This window comes from Aptenodytes patagonicus, chromosome 6 (genome assembly GCF_965638725.1).
Source record: "Aptenodytes patagonicus chromosome 6, bAptPat1.pri.cur, whole genome shotgun sequence".
Taxonomy (NCBI): Eukaryota; Metazoa; Chordata; class Aves; order Sphenisciformes; family Spheniscidae; genus Aptenodytes; species Aptenodytes patagonicus.
The window spans coordinates 63101765-63125426 of record NC_134954.1 but is presented as its reverse complement, the minus strand read 5'-3'; the positions used below and the strand labels follow the sequence as shown (position 1 = coordinate 63125426).

Below are 23662 nucleotides of genomic sequence, written 5' to 3'. Positions count from 1 at the left end.
ATCAGCTGGAGATGGGGAAGGGATATAAATGCTTCTATTTGGTATATGGAAAAAAAGTCTACACTAAACTTCTTTTGAAGGCATACTGGGAATGCGACAATGCCATTCTTCACGATCAAATAGTAAAGGATTCATTTTGAATTATGTGGTGTCTCTTTTTGCTGCTGTGGTCTAATTGCATGTTTTGAGGGTCAAGGGCACTTTAACTAGACCTTCTCACTATTTCTCCTCTGTTCTCCAGAAAATAGATTAATTTCTATCTTTGTGTACATTGGTTTTGTGACCATGAGCAGTGAATAAAGAACTGGCCGTAACTGATGATCCCAGATCTAAGAAAGGGATGAGATGCTTTGTCACTATAGGATGATACTAGACAGGGAAGCAAGGCTGGTGAAAAGCTGTTTATCCCCTTTCTCCTGCATCTGGGTCTACAGATAGGTTTGTAGGTATACATACATACATGCATACACACACTTTAATCACATATGAAAGGAAGATTTCAGACTGCAGACAGGTATAGCCAACAAGAATGTGACCACACAAAACCATAGACTTTGTCTGAGGTGCTTATTATTTAACTTCATTATACTCCAATGCTGTAAGGGGAAAGGCTAGGTCTTTTTCTAAAGAATGTAAACCACTGATAATTTTTTTATGTCACAGTAATATTTTATAAGTGCCCATCTGGGGCCTCTTCTATGGGTTGCCTCAAGATTCCTGCCAGTCAAATTGCTGCAGTAGGAGCAGTATAGTAACACTTAATTTTTTTAAAAATTATTAAATTCGGCATGCAGTCCTTGTAGTACGTTCTTGCAACTCTTTCTTTAATGTTTTCCAGTGTTATACTATCCGGGCTAACAAATTTGCCTTGCAAGCACTGCCCTCATGCAGAAAAGAAAAAAGCAGAATTCACTTTGGAAACTAAAGCAGTTCCCTCTACTGAAGAATAAAAGTCTTTAGTGCCATCTTAGCTTTGTGTATCACACTTGCATCTCTATCAAAAGTCCAGGTACTGCCAAACACACCTGATTTCTTACATGTTGCATCCCTTCCTCATTAGGAAACCCATACCTTTATCTCCATCATCATTTACTCTACCAGACTAGATAAAGAAAAATACATTCCCAGGACAAGTTTTAGATTGTAAGTAGGGAGTAAAAGTAAGCAAGAGAAAAGGTAAGAAATAAGTCAATACTGAGACTGACAGAGCTGCAGTCACAAAAGAGGAGCTCTTCCACAGGAGCTATCGGCTTCTCAACAGCGCAATGGCTGCAGCAAAACACTCGGAATTGGGCAAGTCGGTATAAATTAGTGTGCAGAAACACAGCCGTGTATATCTCTTGTCGAGGAGTGAATCTGGAATGCTTCACAAAAGCTGGGTACTATGCCACAGTGACCTGTGACTGTCAAAGTGCATCTTAGCCTAGGAAGTAGGCACCCTGCTGCCTGTGTAAGCCCCAAACAGAAAAAAGAGGTTTACAGAGACACAAGCCTCCTTGATACAAGTTCTTTTTCCTTCAGATACACTACTCAGCACAAAAGCCTACCCAAACCCAGAAACCCTCCTCCCCATCTTGTCCTTAAATGTAAAGGGGGAATGAGGGCACTTTATACACACACACGCTTTTTTTTTTTTTTTTTAAACAAATAATGATTTTACATTGATATTTAGGAAAGCACATGGCTAAAAGCTCTGGCTGCAGTCCAAAATAATTCAAGCTTCCTTAAGTGACTCAGGTAATACAATTCAATCCTGATTTGCTACATCTGTACTATTTCAGCTGTGAACCAGAATGTGCAGCGACACAGATGACACAGAAAGAGGCTGTGGTAATTCCGCTGAGCTCTTAGTCCATGTTTGAGATAAAGGAACAGCAATTTATTAAAACACGTAAGAGACTGGAGTTAACAGAGCAATTTCAGAATGGGTTTATAAGCAATTGCTTCGTAGTCATGTTTGAGGCTAAGTCCTTGGAAAATTAGCACACTCTTGGCATGCTACTGATCCCCAGTTAACAATTCACATCATTGCCGTCTTTTAAAAGTCATCACCTAACTTTTGGAGGCTGCTTATCTAATGCTACCTCACACAAAAGCAACAAGCTCCATCATAAACACAACACCGTTAGGAATGCAGAGTGCTTACCCTGTGAAACTGGCTTTCCCATAGTATCTGAAAGCAGAAGTCATACCAAGCCTGACCACACTTGCTGAAGAAGTGGGACATTTGGGTCCAGCCCCTTGTTCTGCTACATTCTGTAACACCTTTACTAGTAATCTGTCAAGTCAATTTGAGCTTTGTTTTCTGCCCAGCTGATTAAGGGGACAAATAGTACCCTACCACACTTATCAGGTATTTTTTGGTCCGCAAGTGAACAGAGCTGTACAACTACCATGAGGTGGTTGCCCACCACGAGGCAGCCTTCCTTCCACCTCTGGAGCCTACCTGGCATAACAGAGCACAGGGGAGGCAGACAGCAGGGACCTTGCTCCTTCAGTTCTCGAGGGAAACAGGGCTGAGGTGAGACAGGACAAATCGACAAATCCCACGAGGGATTCAAAGAAACCTCCTCTTTGACAGTTCCTACCAATTCTAAATCAGTTGGACCTTCTGCCACCATCACTGCAATTCACTGCAGGCCAGTAACTGTCACAAACCAGCTCTTTTTCGTTGCCTGAACAGCTAAAGGGGTTTGTAGCTCCTGAAAAGATGCACCCCGTATGACACAAGCGCAGCTGCACAAATAAACCACCTCTGTTCAAAGCACTATAATACTAAGTAAGAACTACAGATGCCCCACAAAACACATTTCCTAGGAAGATGAAGAGCTGCTGTAGAACCATCTTATGCTGGAACTAATGATCCCAAACAAACCTACGGGATGTTCCCAAACCCTTGCCAACTCAGAAAGGCAGAAAGAGCCGTGCTGAGACATGTCAGATACACTACTCATAGCACAAAAACCTACCCAAACCCAGAAACCCTCCTCCCCATCTTGCCCTTAAATGTAAAGAGGGAATGGGCAGGCAAGACACATCTCTGAACCTTGGTGGCAAGCAAGATTCATCCCAGTTTCTGAAGAAAATGCTTAGGGAAACCTCCCAGAAGAGAAAGTGAATCTAATGGGCTGCTGAAAGCAACATTTCTAGTGCTACCAGACTCAAAACAGTGGATTTAGGCACAAAACTGTACTTCCTTTAGGCAGATGAATTCTTCTTTCTCCATGGAAAATCCGGAGAGGGAGAGCTAAAGCACTTCTCTAATCGCTAGATTTTTCCTCCCTTTATCTACTGCTCCTTGGGACAAAAGCTGACTTGCCTTCATTTTTCCTTCTTTCACACTGGCTGTTTTAATCTGCCATAAGATTTTCATAGTCTAACATCATATGAAACATCTCTGAAAAAGTCCTAACCAAACCCAAATTTCCTTATTGTTCAATAGATTAGAGTCCAGTAAAAGGTAGGTTACTCAAAAATACTTGCTGATATAGTGATCCAACTTCTACTACGCTTTCTTTAAAACGAACAGTAAAGCGGCCCTCAGCCAACAGGAGTATTAACTCGACAAAGTTTCCATAAGAATAATGTCCAGGAATAAATGATCACAAATAGCTAACTCAATCCCATAAAACTGCATATAAACTACACTGTATATATACCTTAAGACTTCTGGAACACTTAGGGCTAACTCATGGCTGAATTTCAGAGGCTGCAATTATAAGGGGGGGAAAAACACAACCAAATGTGCAACTGCCATGACGTGGTAAAGTTCAGCTGCTCTTAATACTATACCAATTTATATCCACTAAGAATCAGATCGTAGACTCTGAAGCCACTTAAGCAACTCTTTTTCCTTAAAGCTTCCTGCTAATTTTTGTAAGTGATACAAAGAGCCATAGAAGCCACTGCATGAAAAAGAGCAAGGACATAAAATCTAAGTTACATCAGGTGAATTTTATATCAGTGGTTTTTTCCACTAAACTGCTGTCACTTCACTGAAATTGCTCACCACATAAGAATTATGTGGTTTTAGTTAAAAACAAAATCTACTGAGCTTTAATTTTAATGTTAGATTCTTAAATAGTAATAATCTAATCACATTTGAAAGGCATATGCAAGTCATAAATTAAGGCTGATTTAATGCAGGAAAGAATTTAATGCTGAAAGACTATTGGATTTCCATCCTTACAGAAACAAAAGAAAAAAAACCCAAACTGTCACGGACACATTTTTTTTAATGAAAATTCAAGAAGCAAAAACCAGTTTGGAAGCTCAGGGAAAACGTAAGCTCTCCTAGAAGACATTTCTCCTAAGATCAGCCGATACAAACAACTGAAATACTTCATTTGGAATCAGTCTGTACAAAAGGCTATTTTAAAATCTTTCCTACACAAAAGGGAAAAAATTAATCCTTCTGATAGTACAACATTTTACCACTTGTTTTCCATCAGTCAGCAACTGTTTTCTGTGCAGACCAGCCACTAGAGGGTAGTGGTTCACAAATACCAAACACACATGAAAGTATGTAAATTTTTTATAATTTTTTTTCTTTTTTAATTTTTATTTTTAAACCACACCTGCATACAGCACAGCCTCAATGCGGTCCTTGATGTGCTCAGTGTTGCTCTGCGATACCAGCGGGAGGTGAGATGTTCCATTAGGAGATGGCACTACAAGAGGTCCCACTAGAAACGCGCCAGCAGCGCCCAGGTAATTGAGCAGTGACGCAATAGCTGTTGCTGTGGCACGTTCATCCGGAGAAAACCACGTTGTGGAAAGAAACGGTGCCGCGTTCATCACAGTTGGCCCCGCCAAGCCATTTAACAGCTGCCCTCCGTGAATCAGCCTGGAATAGAGAACAGAAACCACAGTCATTTGGATGACAATTGCTTGCCTTTTTTTTTTTTTTTTTAATTAAAAAAGCATGTAAGATATCGAGTGCTGGAGATGGAGAGACTGCACAAAGAAATGAAAGTCCTGTGCAAAAAAAGCATATTCTATACACTAAAAGAAGCCCAATTAGACTGATTTAAAGAACCCAGAGCTACTCTGGCCTCATTACCTCAGATAAATGGAGAAGCAAACGTTCTCTTCAAAGCAGGAAAGGAAGAGGGAATAAAAGGGACTTTCTTTGCAGAAAAAAGGTATCATGATAGGATATAAAAGTAGAAAAGGTATAGTAGCAGGAAAGCTTTAAAGTACAAACATCTTAAACCTGACCCCTTGCCTGCATAAATCCCAACAAAAGATTTAAATTAGTTATGGCAGATCCAAAATTGAAACACTTCAGCAAAATACTCTGCATATTTTTTCACTGCATTATTTATTTTTATTTACACACTCAGATGAGCTCTATGCGCCTACAGATGAGGAGGCTGGGCTGTTGAGGTTTCCAAGAGAATCGCCTTCTCCAGCAATCTGGCCATTATCAACATACTGTTGAAACAGCCAAGCAAACCCAGATTTTTCTCGTTTTTCACACTCATTGGGATTTAACAGATAAGACTGGTGACAGAACAGAGATACTACTTCCAAGCAGTGAAGTCTCTAAAAACTTTGGCGTAATATTAGTACAATGAGCACATGCAGAAAGGACTTTTTGAAAGCTCTTCTACACGTGGAAGTCAGCCAGAAACCTTCCACTTTGACTTTTCCAAAAAGTGATCAGCCGTGAAAGGCAAAAGCATTTTGGAATTTATATAAAAACCTCATGTCTAAAAAGCAGCTAGCAAGTCAAACAAAACATTGCAACCCTCCAAAGTAGATCTATCCATTGTGCAATAAAATGGTGGCAGATGATATTTTTAAATGGGTGGTGTTTTTCTAAGCATAGCAGGAACTCGATGTTATTGCTGCAAGACTTGAGTTGTCAGACATAAAAAGCTACGGCCTGAAAATGGGGAAACATAAGCTAGCATTTAGGCAATGTTTCAAGCCACAAATGGTTGAATAATATACAGCGTAGCAGGAGTTTTTTAAAGCACAAAGGAACAAAATATGCAAAAGAAATGCTGACAGACTCTTTATCAAATTAACAAGTTAGATTGCAATGGAAAGGAATAGATGCTACTGATTCTCAGTGGACTAGAAATTAAATTTTGAAACGAAATTATAAAAATATACAGAAAAAAAGAAAAAGCTATTACATATCATCTGTAGGAAACACTTTCCAAGCTGGGACAGAAATAATATCCACTCTTAAATATAAGCAATTGCAACTTTTTTTTTTTTTTTTTTTTTTTTTTTTTTTTTTTTTTAAAGTTCACATAGTGAGGACAGAGTTCATTACTATTTCTTCATGATTTGCTTCAGATGGACATCACCAAGGCACGGTCAGGCCTTTTTAATGCTTGTTAAACAGGGGCCCCCCAATAAAATAAAATGAAATAGTTTTAAATAAATAAAAAGCAGTATCTAAATAATGCTCTGGTATAGTTTTCTGGAGGACACATTACATGAATCCCTTATAGTTATTCTCCAACCCAGCGTACTTTGGACAAACCAAGGTATCCTTGTGCACTTTGGTATTTTCATTCTACTTATCTCACTACAATAAGTTATTCTCAAACTTATCCTAAACTGTTCCAGGGTATTTGAAGAGCTATACTACATCCCCAGAAACAGCTGCATTTCAGTAGCAAGTGAGGTAACTACTGCAACATATAAAGATTTTATTTTAGTATTTCCTCTTGCTCCAAAGTGAATTTACGGCAGGGGGTTGGACTAGATGACCTTTAGATGTCCCTTCCAACCCAAACTATTCTATGATTCTATGAAATTGTGGTTTTGTTATTGTATGCTAGGAAAACTGTGTCACCACAAAATAACCTTTATAGCTATAGGTGCCGTACTAACACTTCTGTTCACTTATACCACTATGATAATATTGTTTCAATTCAAATATGCCTACTCTATAGAAATCCTAAGGGCAAATAAAACTCACTAAAATTGGAAAAAAGTACAACAGTTTTTCTGCAGTGCTTATGGGCATGTAGGCACTTCATCTGGTAGAAGAAGAAAAGAAAAGTTTTGTAAAAAAACCCAAACAAACCACCAAACAAAAACCCCAATTCATATATTGTGAGAATTATATGTACTCTTTTCATGTACTTACACTTCAGATTTAAATTATGTCTATCAAACTCCACCATCTGAATAAAGCTCTATAACTGACCTCTACACTCGAAGGAGACACAGATGTTAATTTTACTTTGCAGATCCAAAGGGAGAAAGTAGTATCCTAATCCAGAACTTTAATTCTGCATTACTTTTCTGGCTTAGCTTTTTCAAAGAGCGAGCCAATTTTTGTCTTTCCATAGGTCTCTTCTGTTGGTGTTCTGCCTGCTCTCTCTCCTGCCTTATCCTGCCTGGCGTGCTGTCTGTTCCCATGGATTTGCCTTTCCATCTGCATTTTTGGCATTTACCAAGCTTGACATTATCATCCAGGGTAAAGCATCTCTTATCTTCATATTGCTTAATTTTTCAAATCTAACATATTGCAGTTAATAAACACTATTTTTAGACTAAATTGCCACTGATATACAGACTACTACCTAAATGTCGCCGTGTATGATAACAGCCTAAACCTTATTTTATCTGTTTTTCAACACTGGTTTGAATTAAGCTACCTTTTCTCTGAGAAAAAGATTATTTGCATTGTTCCTCTACGTGTCCTTAACTCATTTCCCTAGAAAGGCAGGGACGAGAGATTCAAAACGCGATTCAGTGCATTTACTAAGCTGCTACTCCGGGAGACATGTAGCAGCCGCTCCATCTGACAGAGAAATATGAACATAACAGTATCGGTGGCTTTTTGCTGTTTGTTACAACATCTTATCATCACTGCACTAGCTTTTGGTCTCACAGCCCATAGGAGTCTCCTCTTGTACACCATCAGTGCTAAAAATTGCTCCAATACCAAGAGGCATCTGTTTCCATTACTCCCCTATTTTCTTCTTGTTTCTGCTACCGAAAAGGTGCAGAGAGCAACCGCATTTTTCCCTGTCACTATTTCAGTTTCATTCTGCACAACAAGATTTCTCTTCCCTGAGAAAAGGGCTAACAAGATAACTTTAGCTCAGGACCCTCCCCAGGTGGAAAAATATTTTTCAGTCTTATTACACTAACAGGGTAATTTTCATCTGTTATTTATGCAGCTCTGCTCTGTTTTCAGATGCATTATTTATCCAATCATCATCTAATTATTTTCATGTATCAAAAACTAGAAAGTTGTTGAGTTCAAATAATAGAAAATAACACCAGAATAGAAGGCTTTTTAGTCACAATCATGAAAGAGAAAGTTGGAAAAAATGACACCAGAAATTCATCCCTGACTTACAAAATAATTGATGACTGTCTAGCTTAAAGCAAAAGTGGGAAAGTAAACATCTACCCAAAATATCTTATTTCTAACCATTTCAGAAGCCAGGTCAGGGACTCATTGCGAAATTTCAAGGTTTTTGCACACCTGACCTCTGCGCTAATGAATTTTTGTGCTCTTCCAATTTTGTAACTTGCAGCTGAACATGAGCCCTTTACAAAACAATTAATAAAAATTATTTGAGGACTGGTAGTAAATGCGAGTGCTAAATATCATGTGTCATAGCATCACAGCAACGGATAACTTATACATTTACATTACATATCTATCTATATATAAAAAAAATAATACACAGACATATATATACACACACACCGCCCTTTGCACAAAATAAAGATCACATTTTTTCCTAAACTGGCCTCTGAATTGCAAGAAGATAGAACAAGGGATAGTTCAAATATAACAATAGAAATTAGGGAAGAAAAACTCTTTTTGTACTATATTGTCATCTCTTTTCCAATTTTTTGTCAGTTCACATTATAAATAACTTAAATTATATGGTTTCCATCAGTTCCCTGAGAGAAGACTTTATACGAGTATTAAGAAGTAACCTGGTTTTATTTGCTTTATTCACTCCTTTGCTGTCACTGTTGCAATATCCTAACAGGCAACAACAACAACAAAAAGTAAGGCTATAAATGCTGAAATTACAATATCACTGACCAACTGGGTATGAAAAAAGTGAGATTATACAGGAAGAAGGTTTTAGTGATTGATGATAATACCATGTAGTTAAGATGCGAAAGAGCTTCCATTTACAGTCATCTTTATTTATCTTTTTCTTCCTGTACGTATTGAAACTTTTCACGCATGGTCACAGTCCTATCAAGTACTGGATTTGTCAAGCTATTTAAAAGCTGTGTGTTACATAAACACTTTTTCTATGTAAAAACCCCAGACATTTAGTGTTTCTACCACAGTATGCCTCATGCTCGGACTTAAGAGAATTTTAAATGAAAGAAAATCTCATTAGTTTCCATATTCAGATGGGGAAACAAAGGCAACAGTAGAGGGAAAATGACTTACTCAAAAAATTACTTTTAATACAATGGATTTAAACCACAACACTAAAATAAGTGTCCAAAGCTCAGTTCTAAGACGTGTTAATTGAACTTGTTTTGGGAAGGCTAGGACTGGAGAAGTCGTATCAGTATTTTAACACTGATTTAACAGGGTGGAAAAAGCGTTTTCACCTTTTCTTTGGCAGGCAACACAGGGGAAGAGCGAGGCCGCTGGCCCCAGCGCGTTGCTCTGTGGATTTTCTCTACCAGCCTCTGATAAGCCCCCGGTCAACTGGGAAATTAGGTTCCGCTGGGTCCTAGGAGGGAGCAGAGCTCATCTCAAGAGCCTCGTGAAGACGAATGAGATTTTGGTGCAGTTTTTTTTCCTGAAACTTTTATGATGCTTTTCCTACTAGCTGCCATGAGAACTGACCGCTTAGTCACTATTCAAACTTCTATACAAATGCAATGAAAAAAAATTGGTAATTCAGTTTTGCTGCTGTTTAGCAAAGCGTGAGGAGCAACAAAGTCGCTGAGAGAGCTAGCCTGCTGCTGCACGAAGACAGCGCTGTAGCATGCCTCTTAGTCTGGAAAAGTTTAGTAGATTAATTGCTGATCCTAACAATTAATGCAAACAGGGATTCCGGATAAAGAAGTTAACATTTTACAGAAATGGATGGCTGATTTTTCTTTCACATGCCTGACATTTTCACTCATTGAAAGAAGTGGATTGTTCAACTCCTGCTAATTTGGAAGACAAATGAGTTTATATAGCGATTAGCTCATTGTGGGAACTACTGGAAACAAATGAAAGAAACCCTTCCATTGGAGGGCTTCAGAGCACTTTTCAAGTGCTATTGAATTTAGCCTCACTACATGGCAACAAAGCAAGTAAATACCTCCTATTCTAGAGCGTCTACATTGATGTATGATGCAAGTTGCTTGCCCAGGAAAAGGAATATGAAAAGACATGGATTTATCCACATTATACCTTAGGAGATTTTTTTATACCTCGGAGGGAACTGATACCAGTTTTGCAAAGAACCACCTCTGATTTTTCACAATCAAGTTACTAGAAAAGGATAGAGCTTTTCCTTTAGACTCACAAAAATAAACACAACAAAAGAACCCTCTATTAAGTGGAACCTTTTCAGGTACTTTTTAAGGCGAAGATAGAATTAGGGAGGTCAAATTCATGCTTTACAGCCATTCACTGCTACGGAGTATGGGGAGAACCCGATGCAAATGTTGTTCTGTTCATAACCCGAAGAGAGTGGAGTAAGGCTCTATGTCTGGAAAAGGACTGGAAAGAAAAATACCTCTGGGTAAAGCAATGAATTCATCTATTAAAAATAACATTCTGAAAGATGAATTTCATGGAAATGCACTTCCTTTCAATATTTTCATTAAATGATATATTTATACTACAAAAGTTTTATGCCTTCTGGATATTCATGGATTGAGGCCATTAGCATTTTTTAGCTTGTTTTTGATGCATGCGACCATTGATACGTGGAATAATTTAAAGCTGTTTTTCCCCATCAGTAAGAAAAATTATTACAAGCAGAAAGCCTGAGTCACTGTGTGGTACATTATCTCCAGCAATAAAGTGAAAAAGAAAAGAGAAAAACTTAAAAATGTACTTTCGACCATTTTCATCAGGAACTGGGCTCACGTTTCACCCCCTGTACAAACCATGGCCTCAGCACAGTTGGTCACATCATTATGGGAGCAGACTTGGAAAGGACCATAGTATCTCCCAGGCATCCCAGCCTCATGCCTCTTCTCCCATTCTTAAAGGAAACAGCAAACACATTTGCAATGGTCTGAAAAACAGTGAGTTTTGGTTTTAAATTTAAAAGGACTGGAAAAACGGAATTACTGCAAAACTATTATTACTGAGAGCCTGCCGAGAGAGAGACAAGGATTTGCAAGGAGAGGAAGCAGCAACCTCAGGCCAAGACCCCGATGTCTCCATCGGACGTCCTGACAGAGGAAAGGGATGAGGCGGGCATACAGCGAGATCCCTGGAAGTACGGTGACAAATTCACTCACATCCTCATGCCATGTTATTGTGCAGCCATCACACGGCTGCGAAGAGGGCTGCTTCTTCACTTAAAGCTGTATCCAAGTTTGAAGGATGAGGGCACATGAAATCAAAGCTTATTTTTGGCATATTTTTTTTTTTTTATTAAAAGTTGGGGGTCTTTTGTTTTTCTTTCAAAGCTAACCCACTCCACAAACCCATTATTAAAAGAAGATGTCTTTAAAGCAACACTAATGGAGGACAAGCTCATCAAATATGAACAGACCCAAAATAAACAGCATTGCTGTAAACACAAAGTAGGCAATTACATTATGGGCTAATGAGGCAAAACATACTGAAGCAAGTTATCAGGGAAGGGCACCAGGACTGGCTGCTATCAGGCTGCTGTGGGAGAAAGCTGATGGAGATACTTAGCACAAGATAGGTCCTAAGTAGGATTTTTTAGTAAAAGAGTAGGAGTGTACAGGAGATACAGCAAATTAGGGGATGGGATAAACAAGACCTATTTAAACATTCCTGAACAATTTTTCTTAGGCCAGTGAAAGAGCAAGAAGCTGTTTTGATTATAATGCAGCAACTTCAATATAAATTCAATTAATATGAATTCTTCTTTAAGGACTGATATTAGCCAAGAGAATATGAGTCACAAGACTAAGGCAAAGAGCTCAATACAATTAAAAAACCTAAAAGCTATCCACAGTTGAGGATAATGCCTGCCATTATGAGATGGAGCTAAATATCCCACAAAGAACATAAATTCTCTTCCCTTCCAGCATAGGCTTATACTAGCTGGGGCCTTGTAGAAATGCTGCCCATTAAATATTGCTGCAATACCAAGCCTTTTCTGAGATTTCAGAGTTTGCTTTAATATATCTACTGGATTTACCACTCCAAGAATTTACACAGGGTCTGTAAATCGCTAATTCAGCAGCTACCCCCATTGCTGGGGGAGGCGGATGACACCCACAGTGCCACAGCCGAAATCCAGCACAGGAGCAAGAGGAAAGAGTATTTATCACCAAAACCGTCAAGCTGCCTCCTTTTTCCACTAAGGCTGTTTCAGCTGAAGAAGCCAATTTGGCTGCCACCTAAGCGGCAGCACTAATCAGTGTCTGCGGGTGCATCACGGGACGCGCAGCTCGGGCAGCGGCGGGCGGGACTGCTGGGCAGCCAGAAGGACGCTTCATCACCCACCGCATCTACCGCTACCGTCGACAAGTAAGTAAAGCAGGAAAATGTCGCCACTTAGGAACAACTCACAGGACCTCTCATCTAAAGCAACAGCTTTGGAGCAGAGGTTAAAAAATAAAACCTGCGTACAAGATGAAGCTGGTGGAGGTAATAAAAACAAGCTAAACTGTTAAGTTACAGGGGTGTAAAAATTCAGTATTCCCCATGAGAGCCTACCCGTGAATGACCCGTTTCCTTTTCTCTCCACTTCCGCCTTTTTCCGATACTGTGGATTAACCCAGCTCAGCCTTCCCCCATCACAGCAGCCAAAGCACAAACCAGCAAGTGCCAGCAGCGCCAGGCAAGTGCTCCGTCTTAACATCCTCCTACGCTCGCTGAGCTACAGCATACAAACAGGTATGTTTATTCATCTTTTTACTCCCAGAATCACGCTTTAGATTAAATACTTTGTCCATTTCTCTTCCCCAGTGAGTTAGGGAGCACACAACATGCATCACCCTCTGTCTTTATTTCTTGCAGGCAGATTCTTCCACCATCCTCTCCTAAAAGGCTCTTTGCATTCCCTGGAACATTTTAATCCCTCTTCTCCACAGCTGCTCCACTTTGGAGCGGAAGTGTGTTCAGTATTGCCAGGGAATATGAGAATCCTAACATGTCTTTTCTTTACTGGAATTACCGCTTCTGAGGTGCCCCTTTGCATTTTTCATGCATGAGAATGGTGGCTCATGGTCAGTTTAGGATCAGGAAAGACAAATAATGATATGACCCCACATCATTCTTTAGGCTTTCAGGGATGAAAAAGGGAAAACGTGGAACTATTAAAGGTAAGTCTAACAAGAATAAAATACAAACTAGGTTGCAACTAGCTAACAGAAACAAAATGTACCAAAGATGTGGTAAGAGCGACTCTTCAAATGTAATAAAGGAAAAAGTTAACATCAATATATCCAAGAGTAGGCAAAAAAATTCAAAATCCTAAGAGGTGGTATTATTAAAGAAAAAAAAAACCCTTTACAGGATCTACCAATTACCGGTGTGTCCACCACAAACAACTTTGTAAATAACCGCTCCTGTTTCCACCATCATTCTCCGTGTTATTGTTTTGCTGGCTTCCCAACAAATGTTTTAATAGTTCTTATTGCCAAGGAGCACCCTCTCACTGCCGTGACTCAAGGTCCTCAATAACTACTTCTCTGTTGTGAAATCTAATGTGAAGGCCAAACACTACCAGCCCACAGCATACTAAGTTCTAATAAATTGCTTAATTAATATATTCAATCCAAATGACAAATTATGTTACATCCTTTACTTCCATGTCTTTAATTATCCTGTCTTTCAAAACATTTTAAGAAATCTTACATCACACGGTCAGTCTTAAAAGCCACAGATTTATGGCTATGGGCTGATTTCATCATTTATTTCCTTCTTTCTTATACGTTTCAGCTCATACAGCTTTTTGCCTAGATTTATTATTTTTACAATCATATGGAAGACCTAAGCTGTATGTAAATCTATTCCTAAACACAGAATATGAGATAAATATGAAGTGTTATGTGGGTGGAAAAAAACAATCCTGATTTTGTCTATAAAAAAACGTCCTCCTAGTAATGTTAATGTTCACGATAAAATAATCAAATTCAAAAAGAGTCCAATGAAAATATTCAACTCGGTGCCAAGCAGCAGTCAAAAAGGAAAGGACTGGACAAAATGCAGGCAAAAAGCATTAGCGATGCTCTTGTAACCTTCAGGGAAGGGAAGAAGGTACAAGTTCAGGAATGGTACAATTTGATAACCTTTTTTATGTTCTATATAATTTACATTAATTATGAACTAAACAAATAGGTGTGGCAAATGAGGTTTTCATAACATTTAGAAAGGAATAATGGTTTGGGGTTTTATTTCTAAAAGTCAAATTCACTGTCACATATCTGGCACATTTGACAAACCCAGAAGTGCGTGGTACGTAAGAAAAATTCTTTTTAACCTCCTTGTCTGTATGATACACACATTAACCTCACAGGTTAGTGGGCTGGGGAGGAAAGCAGGTAAGTAAGAGCAAATGTGTACGTGAGAGGGACTTTAGTAGTCCATGTGTAGGTTGGTTCCTCAATCTCACACACAAGTCCATACTTCCACATTTTTGCTATGCACTCCCACTTCAGCCTTCACTGAATTTATGCAGTTCTGGCACAGATTTCCAGTACGGTTTTAGGTCACACACTGGCAGAGAATGAAAATTCACCATGAAGAACAGCTGCTTCGAGGGACACACTCAAATGTGCAATGTGAATTCTCCCTCATATGAGTTGTGCATATACATGGGCACCAAATGAACTGAAAATAGAGGTTACGGTTTGTGTTTAAAACATGACTCTGAGAACTGGAGATAGTCTTAGTCTGCTGTTACACGCTAGAGCCAAAAGAATAATTACAGACTAGAAAGGAGCTTAAGAACGCACTTGGATATTACAGGTCTGTGTGAGATAAGGAGCATAAAGCAGTCAGGATTAAATGTCAGCCTTAACAGTGATTTTCTCACATCTGTGATTGGTCTGATAGGTGATGGGCTTTAGTAGCTCTCCTTAATGTTAAATTACAAGAGCTTAGGGAGCAGAGACAGCTACAAAGTAGAAAAAACCCCTAAACCTGACAAACCTCATGAACGTTCTTGTAATTTTATGTATCTTAACTCTCACATAATTGTCCCATGGAAATCCTTCAGTATATTACTGCAGGTATATTCAGTATATTACTGCAGGTATCTTCAGTATATTACCCAGGGACTGAAGGAAAACATTACAAAACATGCAAAAGCATTTAAAGAAGTTCTAGTTACACTGGATTCTGAAATACTCCAGTATTAGCTTGTGTGTGATCTTGTCCATCTGACTGGCTCTGTAATGTTCAAACTGTCATATTAACGCATATACACATTCAGAATAAGTACATAGTTTAGTGCTTAGCCAGTCGTTGCTAATGCATTAAGCAGTAACGCTCACCTCAAAAATATTATTTTATTTGGTGTCATGCTTCAAGTAATTGATGAAAATTGGCCTTCAGTCTTAGGTCTCAAAACAATGCAGGTTACCTGGTATAACATTGCATGGTGTGTACAATTATTTACAATGTCCCAAGAAACCTTCACTGAAAACCACCCTTTTGCTTCACACAATTAGCTATAATTAATTCTCTGCAGATTTTTAATCAAACTGTGTAAAAGATCAAACTAATTCCTTAGGTAGAGCTGCAATTCTTGAAAATTTATCTTTTTTTTTGGAGTAGGCTAAATAAGCAAATTTATCAATTTCAGCTGGGGATGATGCATAATTTCACAGCATGAATAAATGAAATTAGTAACATTTTCCATCAGGATTCTGCTCGTGCTCTTTTTTTTTTTGCCTATATAGTTTTCAGTAAAATATATCATCACATTTTATACATCTCATGAGACCCTATACAGTCCACTGCCTTTCTTTCCCTAGTTAAAGAAGCTGTTTTTTGAATGTTTCTCCTTAGGCATTTATTTCATTGTTCTCCTAGGTCTTCTCGCTACAGTTACACTGGAAAACCTTGTTTAAAGGTGATCAGAACATGTGGAAGCTCTTCCTTCCCACTCCCCAAATGATACCTCACATCTAAATCCCATTTGGGAATTTCTTCTTGGGTTCTTACAGTCTTCATCCTTGCTTTGGTAAAGCCCAGGGCAGCACAAGTCTTTTGGCATAAATCATAAATGAAGAGCTACATAAGACACCACATTTCATTGCATTTAAGCCATGTGGCATTTAAAAGATACATATATATATTTAATCCAAGATTGGTCAGAATGGATGAACTGGATGTTGAACACCCCTTAGCATCTTGAGAAAAGGTAAAACAAGGGCACAATGAGGACAGCTCTTCCTGGCCACCTTAACAGTACATTTTCACCTTAAAAAGGTCACTGTGAAGGGTAGCACAATACGGTTAGTTCAGCCTCCCCTGCTCACAAAGTCCTTGAACACAACATTGAGATAGGCACCTAACATCAGAAGCACCTTGGGTTTCCTTATACGCTCACTCAGCACCTAAGAACTGAAATTGCATCCCCCCTACTCACCACACTGCACTTAGTTTACTAAGCCATTCATTACATACTAGCTACTCACTCCTCATCGGGGTTAGTTTTACAATCAATGTGTTTATTACATTCTCAGTCCTCTCTCTGAACCTCCTCCTTCCTTTGTTTTATCCATGGTACCCAGTCATCTGCCTTCTACTTCACACCAAACATTTTCATTCTCAAATTAAAGGTTTCCAAGCTGATTTTCAGGGTAAGCAATACTAAGGAAGAAAAAAGGAACCTGCTGAAATAATACAAGGACTGCCTGGAAGCTGACTAGAATTCAAGGGGAAAAACAACACATAAAAACCTTTTATAAGTAAGTTATTTTCTTAATACTTACATATTATGCAAGCATAACTAGTGAAGAGCTAGTGCTACTACTGTTTTTAAAGCAGCAGAAAAATGTAGTAATGCCTGTACTCCTTCCTCCTTCAGCATGAGAGGCAAGAGTTAAGTGAACAAGTGATCCATATTCCCTAGAGTGTGTGTGACTCCTGTACTTACCGAGGATTCCCAGGTTCAGGATATGTTGACAGGACAATTGAATTGTTTGGATTGTGTGATTTTTAGGACGGAATCTGTCTCTATCACAAACTTTTAAATTGCATGTGTACAGAAGGCATTCATTTCAACCACAAAGTACAAAACTACTTTAGAATGCAAACTGGAAGAGACTACATGAAAAAGGCCATTTCGTGTGAATTCATCTGTCTCACTGCACAATCCCATATATCCGATATGAGAAACATGAACTAATTATTTAACATTTGCATATAAATTACATATTTTTGGGTTTTGTGGCATGGTTCCCTGTGTGATTTTGGGACAGTTTCTGAACCTCTCTAAATCTCTACTTCCTTGTTTGCAAAGCAGATTAATATTAGTTATGCAGGATGGGGTGAGGCTTAATTAACTCAAGTTTGTAAAGGGCTTTCTGATCTTCAGATACTATGTAGAAAAAGAACTAGAAAAATCAATTTAAGAAGCAAAGCAGGCACATAAGCCCACATCTACACAACAAATATTTGGCGTATCAAATTCATACAGAAAATTTGTACTAACATTTCATTGCAGTAGCAGCAAAAGTTACATTAACAGAAAGTATAAAATATGTATATTAAAAATAACTAATTCACTTACTTCTTCCTAATTTCTAGGTCTGAAACTGGAACACATCTCAGTCCAGCTCCCAATACCATGAGGGATGATGTTAGTAACACAGTTACCCTCAGACCTAAGATGAAAAAACAACAGTATTTTACAAGTTAAGTCAGCAACGTTGCAAAAAAAAGTTGCCTAAATATATGTATTTACATGCAGTCTCACAGAAGTAATGCATATCTCTTTCAAATCATAAACACTTTGGTGCTGATATGAATTATAGATACATTATGAAATGCTGTGTTATTTTCTATACTTACACTCCAGAATTACAAAGGCTGACTCTTGGCATACTATTGCACAGGACTGTACCCAAAATCTTAGACATTCTTGGAAGTGAAAAGTGATAATAAAAGTATCATCAAAATGTATAATATTCCCTTCAGAATTAGAAGCATCAGAGAATATGCTCCAGTGTGTGATCTGAAATCTAGGTAGATCCAAAGAAAAATCTGGCCTTGTACATTCTTTTCCAACCACTTAATGAGCACAGACACAGAACTGTTACTGTTTTCTTTCATAACGCAGATATGCATTTCATCCTGAAGAACTAACCATTTATTCAGGGGAAAAAAGTACAAGTATTTTTTTGCAGCCCTTGCAATTAGGCCAGGTTTTCGCTGCACTCAGCTCAAATTGTCAGAGATTGTAAATATAGTACATTAGAAAAAAGGTACAATTGACTGATTCCTTGAAAATGTTTTTTCCTCATAATGCGATTCTCGACCAAGAAGCACTTAGATTAGAAACAACTTCATCTTAGTGCTGCAATTCCTTTTGCCAGCAGTTTACTTGCTGCTGCTAAGGTGTTTCCATCAGCAGCAAACAGAAAGAGAACAGTGACAGCTGAGGGACTTAACCTCCAGAATCTTGTAAAACACCAAAATCATAACTATGCACAATTAGAAACTGCTGATACAGTCTGTATCTGTGAAGTCGTAAAACTTGAAACAATTTCACAGCAACAAATAGAAAATAAAGGGCTTCCATGTTCTTAGCAGAACATAATAAAAACAATTAAATGATGACAAACACACAGTATCTCTAACTTTTAGGTGAAACTAGAACTACCCAAAACACAGACAGAAAAAGACCAGTCCCTGTGATAACTCACCTAACAAGCAAACGATTTTGATTCTTTCTAAAACTGCCAATTTTCAGAGAAGTGCACACTCTATGACTCCTGTAATCAGTACAATTCAACCAGTAGTCGCATTAAATATTTTGTCTCCATGTGAATTTTATGGGGGTTTTAGAGCATGTATTTTACTAAAATGTAATTTTAGAGGACGAGACATCACTTTGCTCTTATTGCAACAGCTCTTAGTGAACCTCAATCACGGGTATGTAATTCCTTGTGCTGGACACTGCACAAACCAAACCAAAGATGGCTCCTCTCTCAATCAACCTAGCCCAAGACAACCCAAACAAAAAGAAGTTAATATTACAGGTTTTCTGAAATGGAAGTATGACTTCCTTTGGTATGGCTCAGTCATTAACAAAAGGAATGCAAACTGCAGTCCTGTGACCCTGAAGGACACCTCACATCCCTGATGCCCTGGAGAAGTATCAACAGCCGAGAATATTTGTTTCCTTAAAGGATTTCCAGTGCCCGCCCAGGCTTACTTGCTTCACTCTGCGCTCAACCAGTACGTGTTGCTGTTAAACTGGTTTTTCAAGCGTGCCTGTTCAGAGAGCCCTAACTAAATGTCCGGATAATACGGCTGTTCAAAATCCTGTTGTTCTTCATGTTTGCTGGGCCACCACATGAGCCTTCACATGGCATGCTTAACCCCGTATTACCATACTGCATATGTTGTGGGGGTAATTATTTGTATCGGGATCGCATATGCGCTGCTTTTGCCTTTTCTCCTGGGAAATGAATCTTTGTTAGCATTGCTTTTGTGCACAATGAGGACTTGTACACAATGAGAATTAGAATTTTATTGATGGAAAAATCGAAACACAGGTCTTTTAACTGAAAAATCTGAAGTTTTCCATTTGGAAACACTGCTGCAATGTTTCAGGAAAGCTCTAGTAACGTACACATCACCTTCATATTTTCCATGTAAACCATGGTCTTTTTGAATTACATTTCACAAAGCACGGCATGTTCTGCCTTTCAGAAGACACAAAGACAGAGACAGCCAGCCTGGAAGGTCCTGCTCACGGGGTGCCACAGGAGGCAGAAGCTAGGTGCAAGCCCAGGGCACAGTAGTAAATGAGTATTATACAGAAATTTAAGTTTAAATCACCACAGAATGCATGAGGAGTGTTTCCAAATAAAAACCTTCTATATGATTTTTAATTTTTTTAAAAATCCCAAAACCAAAAAACACAAACCAAGAAAAAGTTTTAATTTAAATCTGCAGAAAAGTTTCCTAAGAAAAACAACACACAATTTGGTGAAAACTGAATTGGATGCCAAAGTTCTCCCCCAGCCCTAATTCTAGGCTTATCTTTAATGTCAACTTTACATGTCTGGTAATTTTAAAATAAAATTATCAGTTAACACCTCACAATCAAGTATGTTTGATTTCTCCAAACATTCTTTAAAGTCTTCATCTTGAATACTATACACTGTAATGTACCACTTTTAAACGTTTTGATCAGCCAGATTATTCTTTGGCCATTTTTTTCCACCTTAACACGTAAACACACCCCTAAAAATTCCTATGGTTAAAGCTGCGTGTCGAAAATGATGACACCAAAGTGAACAAGTAAAAGACTGTCAGACAAGCAGCATATTAGACATTTTCTTTGCTAATTACATGATGTATTTCTAACCTCTAAGCACCTTCCCCTTTTATTTTGCTTTACATTTTAACTCTCCAAATCCATTTTCCTTTTCATCTTTGTTAGAAATCGGTCTTTAATAGTATTTCTATAATTATTTCAGTATTTTTGCTTTGAACATTGCAGTGGCCCTTAATCAGAATTAGACATCTTGTATTACTCTAAAAAGTGCACCCCAGAGCGTTTCAGATAGCAGCATGCATCATGGGGACAATAAACCAAAGTAACCAACCAAGCCTGAAAAAAAAAAAGCCTGTGAACCCTGCAAGAAATTATTTCTCTATTTTAAAAGATCCAAGTAATTCACACAACCAAGATTTTGAGTAAATATAATTAACTTCATTAATTTTACCCTGTAAATGCAAGCGGTAATTGAGGGGGCAGGGGGGAAGCTACAGCTTCTTAAAATCCATCATCCAGTTTCTAGTCCCCTTCTATCAGAGGTTTCTGACACATGGCTGGAAAGGGAAGAAACTCCTTGAAAGGGATTTTCTGCCAATGGAGGAAGTTGTCTGTTCTTTGGAGCCCTGCTCGTTAGCTGCTCATCCCCACCCTGCTCTTGCAGGAGGTTTCTGGGCCCCACAGGTTGCACTGACTGTTGAGCAAAGTGTGGCCACGTTCAGAACGGCCAAACGTCATTGACAGTAACAGAAAAGTCCAAGCTAGCAGCAGAAATTGAGTCAGTAACAAAAAGACATTAATTATCATTTATGAGTGAAACAGTCAATATTGTTGTTTAACCCTTCTGCAGCTAATAACACAGTCTGCTTTACAACTTCAGCAGCCCATGCTGCATTTGCTGGTTTTTATTTCTTTTTAAAACAACTACCCCCAAACTCCTGCCACTATTAGAAATTTAACAGAAACTCTCAACCCACAATCCTCTTAACTCTCCTGCAAAACACAGACTTTTAATCCAGCCAAGACATGTTGTACTGGTAAACTAGTAATGATTACCTGTGCCGGCAGGATATGCTGACTGGATCTGGCCCCTGAGACATTTCTAGCTGGCCCACTAGTTTCCTTTCCTCTCTGCTGGGAAAGCAGCTGCTGCAGCAACGCAAACAGTGTGATGAACCCAAGGCCCCCCACCACCCACAGCCCAACACAGAAAACAAGCAAAACCCGACACACCCCAATGTGGTCTCACACCGGAGTGGGAGGCAGCGGCCGCCGGTGGCACCCAGCTGCTCTTCAGCTCCCTCACAGCAACATCAAGCGACAGCATCCCATACGTGGGTGTTGCATCCCCCACAACTCTTCCAGCATGCCTTACTTTCAAGATGCTTTTTAAAGTACATGAAAAGAAAATGCATTTCACCCCCTGACATTGCATTACTGACTTGTAACCCAGTAAGTGATTTATTATGCCCAGTTTAATAAGAAGCTTAATAAAAAATGTTGTACAGCTACAATTAACTTGTTCTAACCATTTATACATTATCAGTTTGTCATTCAGAAAGAGAACATGATTAACAACTGTTTGTTGCCTTTGTAAGCTTTTGAGAAGTATGACCGTTCCTTCTCTCACCTGTCAATCATCCATTACGATAAAACATCATAAAACACGTGACTGACAGACTGTAAAAAACAAATCCTTACTCACACAAAACACACATTCAAGTCAAAATTGTCTGCTTGTCAAGAAGCGGAAGTTTCTACTTCTGCTGTCTAGTGGCAGCAAACACCCTGTGCATCCCCCGCTCCCGCCCCGGCTGAGGCCAGCACACGCAGCACCCCGGTTCCCCAGCTACTGCTACAGACCCACGGAGAGAAACACACTTCTCGTTCAGAGCATCACACAAATGGCAGGTATTGTTTGGGTTTGGTTTTTTCCCCCCTCCTAATGAAGCATCTGTCTTGGGGGGGAAATTCCAGTTGGATGTGCAGAACACTTTTCACCTTTCTGCTGAGATTAGTGGAAGTCTGGCCAGAGGAAAAGCTGCCAGCTTCAGCCCTCCACCTGGCACGGGCAGCAGTGGATTTTCCTCGTACAGCCCACACACCCTGCTCTCGGATACATTAACATTTGAGGGGTTTCCTTCCTTCAGCTGCAGATACTAAAATCAGTCCTACAAATGCAGAATACAACAAGGCTCTAATTAGAAACAAGTGACATCAGCCTGCTGCACATTTTCACAGTTTTTAAAGACCAGGCTGGAAGCAAGAACCATCCCTTCTGACACTAAACTGAGAGCATTTTAATTCACTTAACTACTCTGCTATTATTTTGACTAAAGCATATCTAGCTAAAAAAATAATCAATCCTGTCTTGATGCACACACATCAGGAAATTAAAAACTCCCCAATTTCAACAGCTGTTCCAACAAGTCACTTAAATTGTGCTTTTCCCTGTAATTTAAAGCAAATACAGTTTTCAAACAAATTCTTGCTCTGCCTTTCTTGACAAAACAAAGCACAGGATCTTGCATTTTTCCTTCTATGAAGTTAACATACAATAAACAACCTTTACCTTTGGTTTCAGTAAGCAAAGCACTGAGCTCCAAGTCTTATACTATTTTTCTTTGGTCCTGGAATTGTTTTTCTGTCTTGTCTAAATACCCTCCTTATTATTCAACCATCCTTTTTAAAATGGATTTCTTTGCTGAATACCAATTCTCTGTTTCATAGCAAGGGTCTGTTTCTCTCCCTCCTTAATGCGTGCCTTTACATTTAGCCATATTAAAACAAAAGCTTGATTAAACAGCTCACGTTATCAGGGAATCCTGAAAGCTCTGCACAGAGTCCCTGCTTCATCATTATCTACTGCTCCAGGAATCTTTGTATTTTAAATGTAATTCTAGCATAATTATACTAATAGCTGTGCCACTTACTTTCACAAGATCAGTTATCTTTGTCATGATTAAAATACACACAAAAAAAATTTGCTACCTTTCTACTAAACACAGTGAATAAAACTTCCATTGTGCCTGCACTTTGCCAAATTTACTACTGCCATTAAGGATGATAAGCAGCAATCC

The 23662-nt window shown here is 38.8% G+C and overlaps 1 protein-coding gene across 1 annotated transcript in view; it reads right to left on the bottom strand.

Moving 5' to 3' along the window:
* Positions 1–23662, bottom strand: part of SLC49A4 (solute carrier family 49 member 4) — a 71550-nt gene that overhangs the window by 33577 nt on the left and 14311 nt on the right. Inside the window, exons 2-3 of the mRNA XM_076342970.1 lie at positions 17865–17958; positions 4578–4846 (exon numbers count right to left, since the gene is read on the bottom strand). Of these exons, the coding sequence (XP_076199085.1) occupies positions 4578–4846; positions 17865–17958 (363 nt within the window). The remainder of the gene's footprint in view (positions 1–4577; positions 4847–17864; positions 17959–23662) is intronic.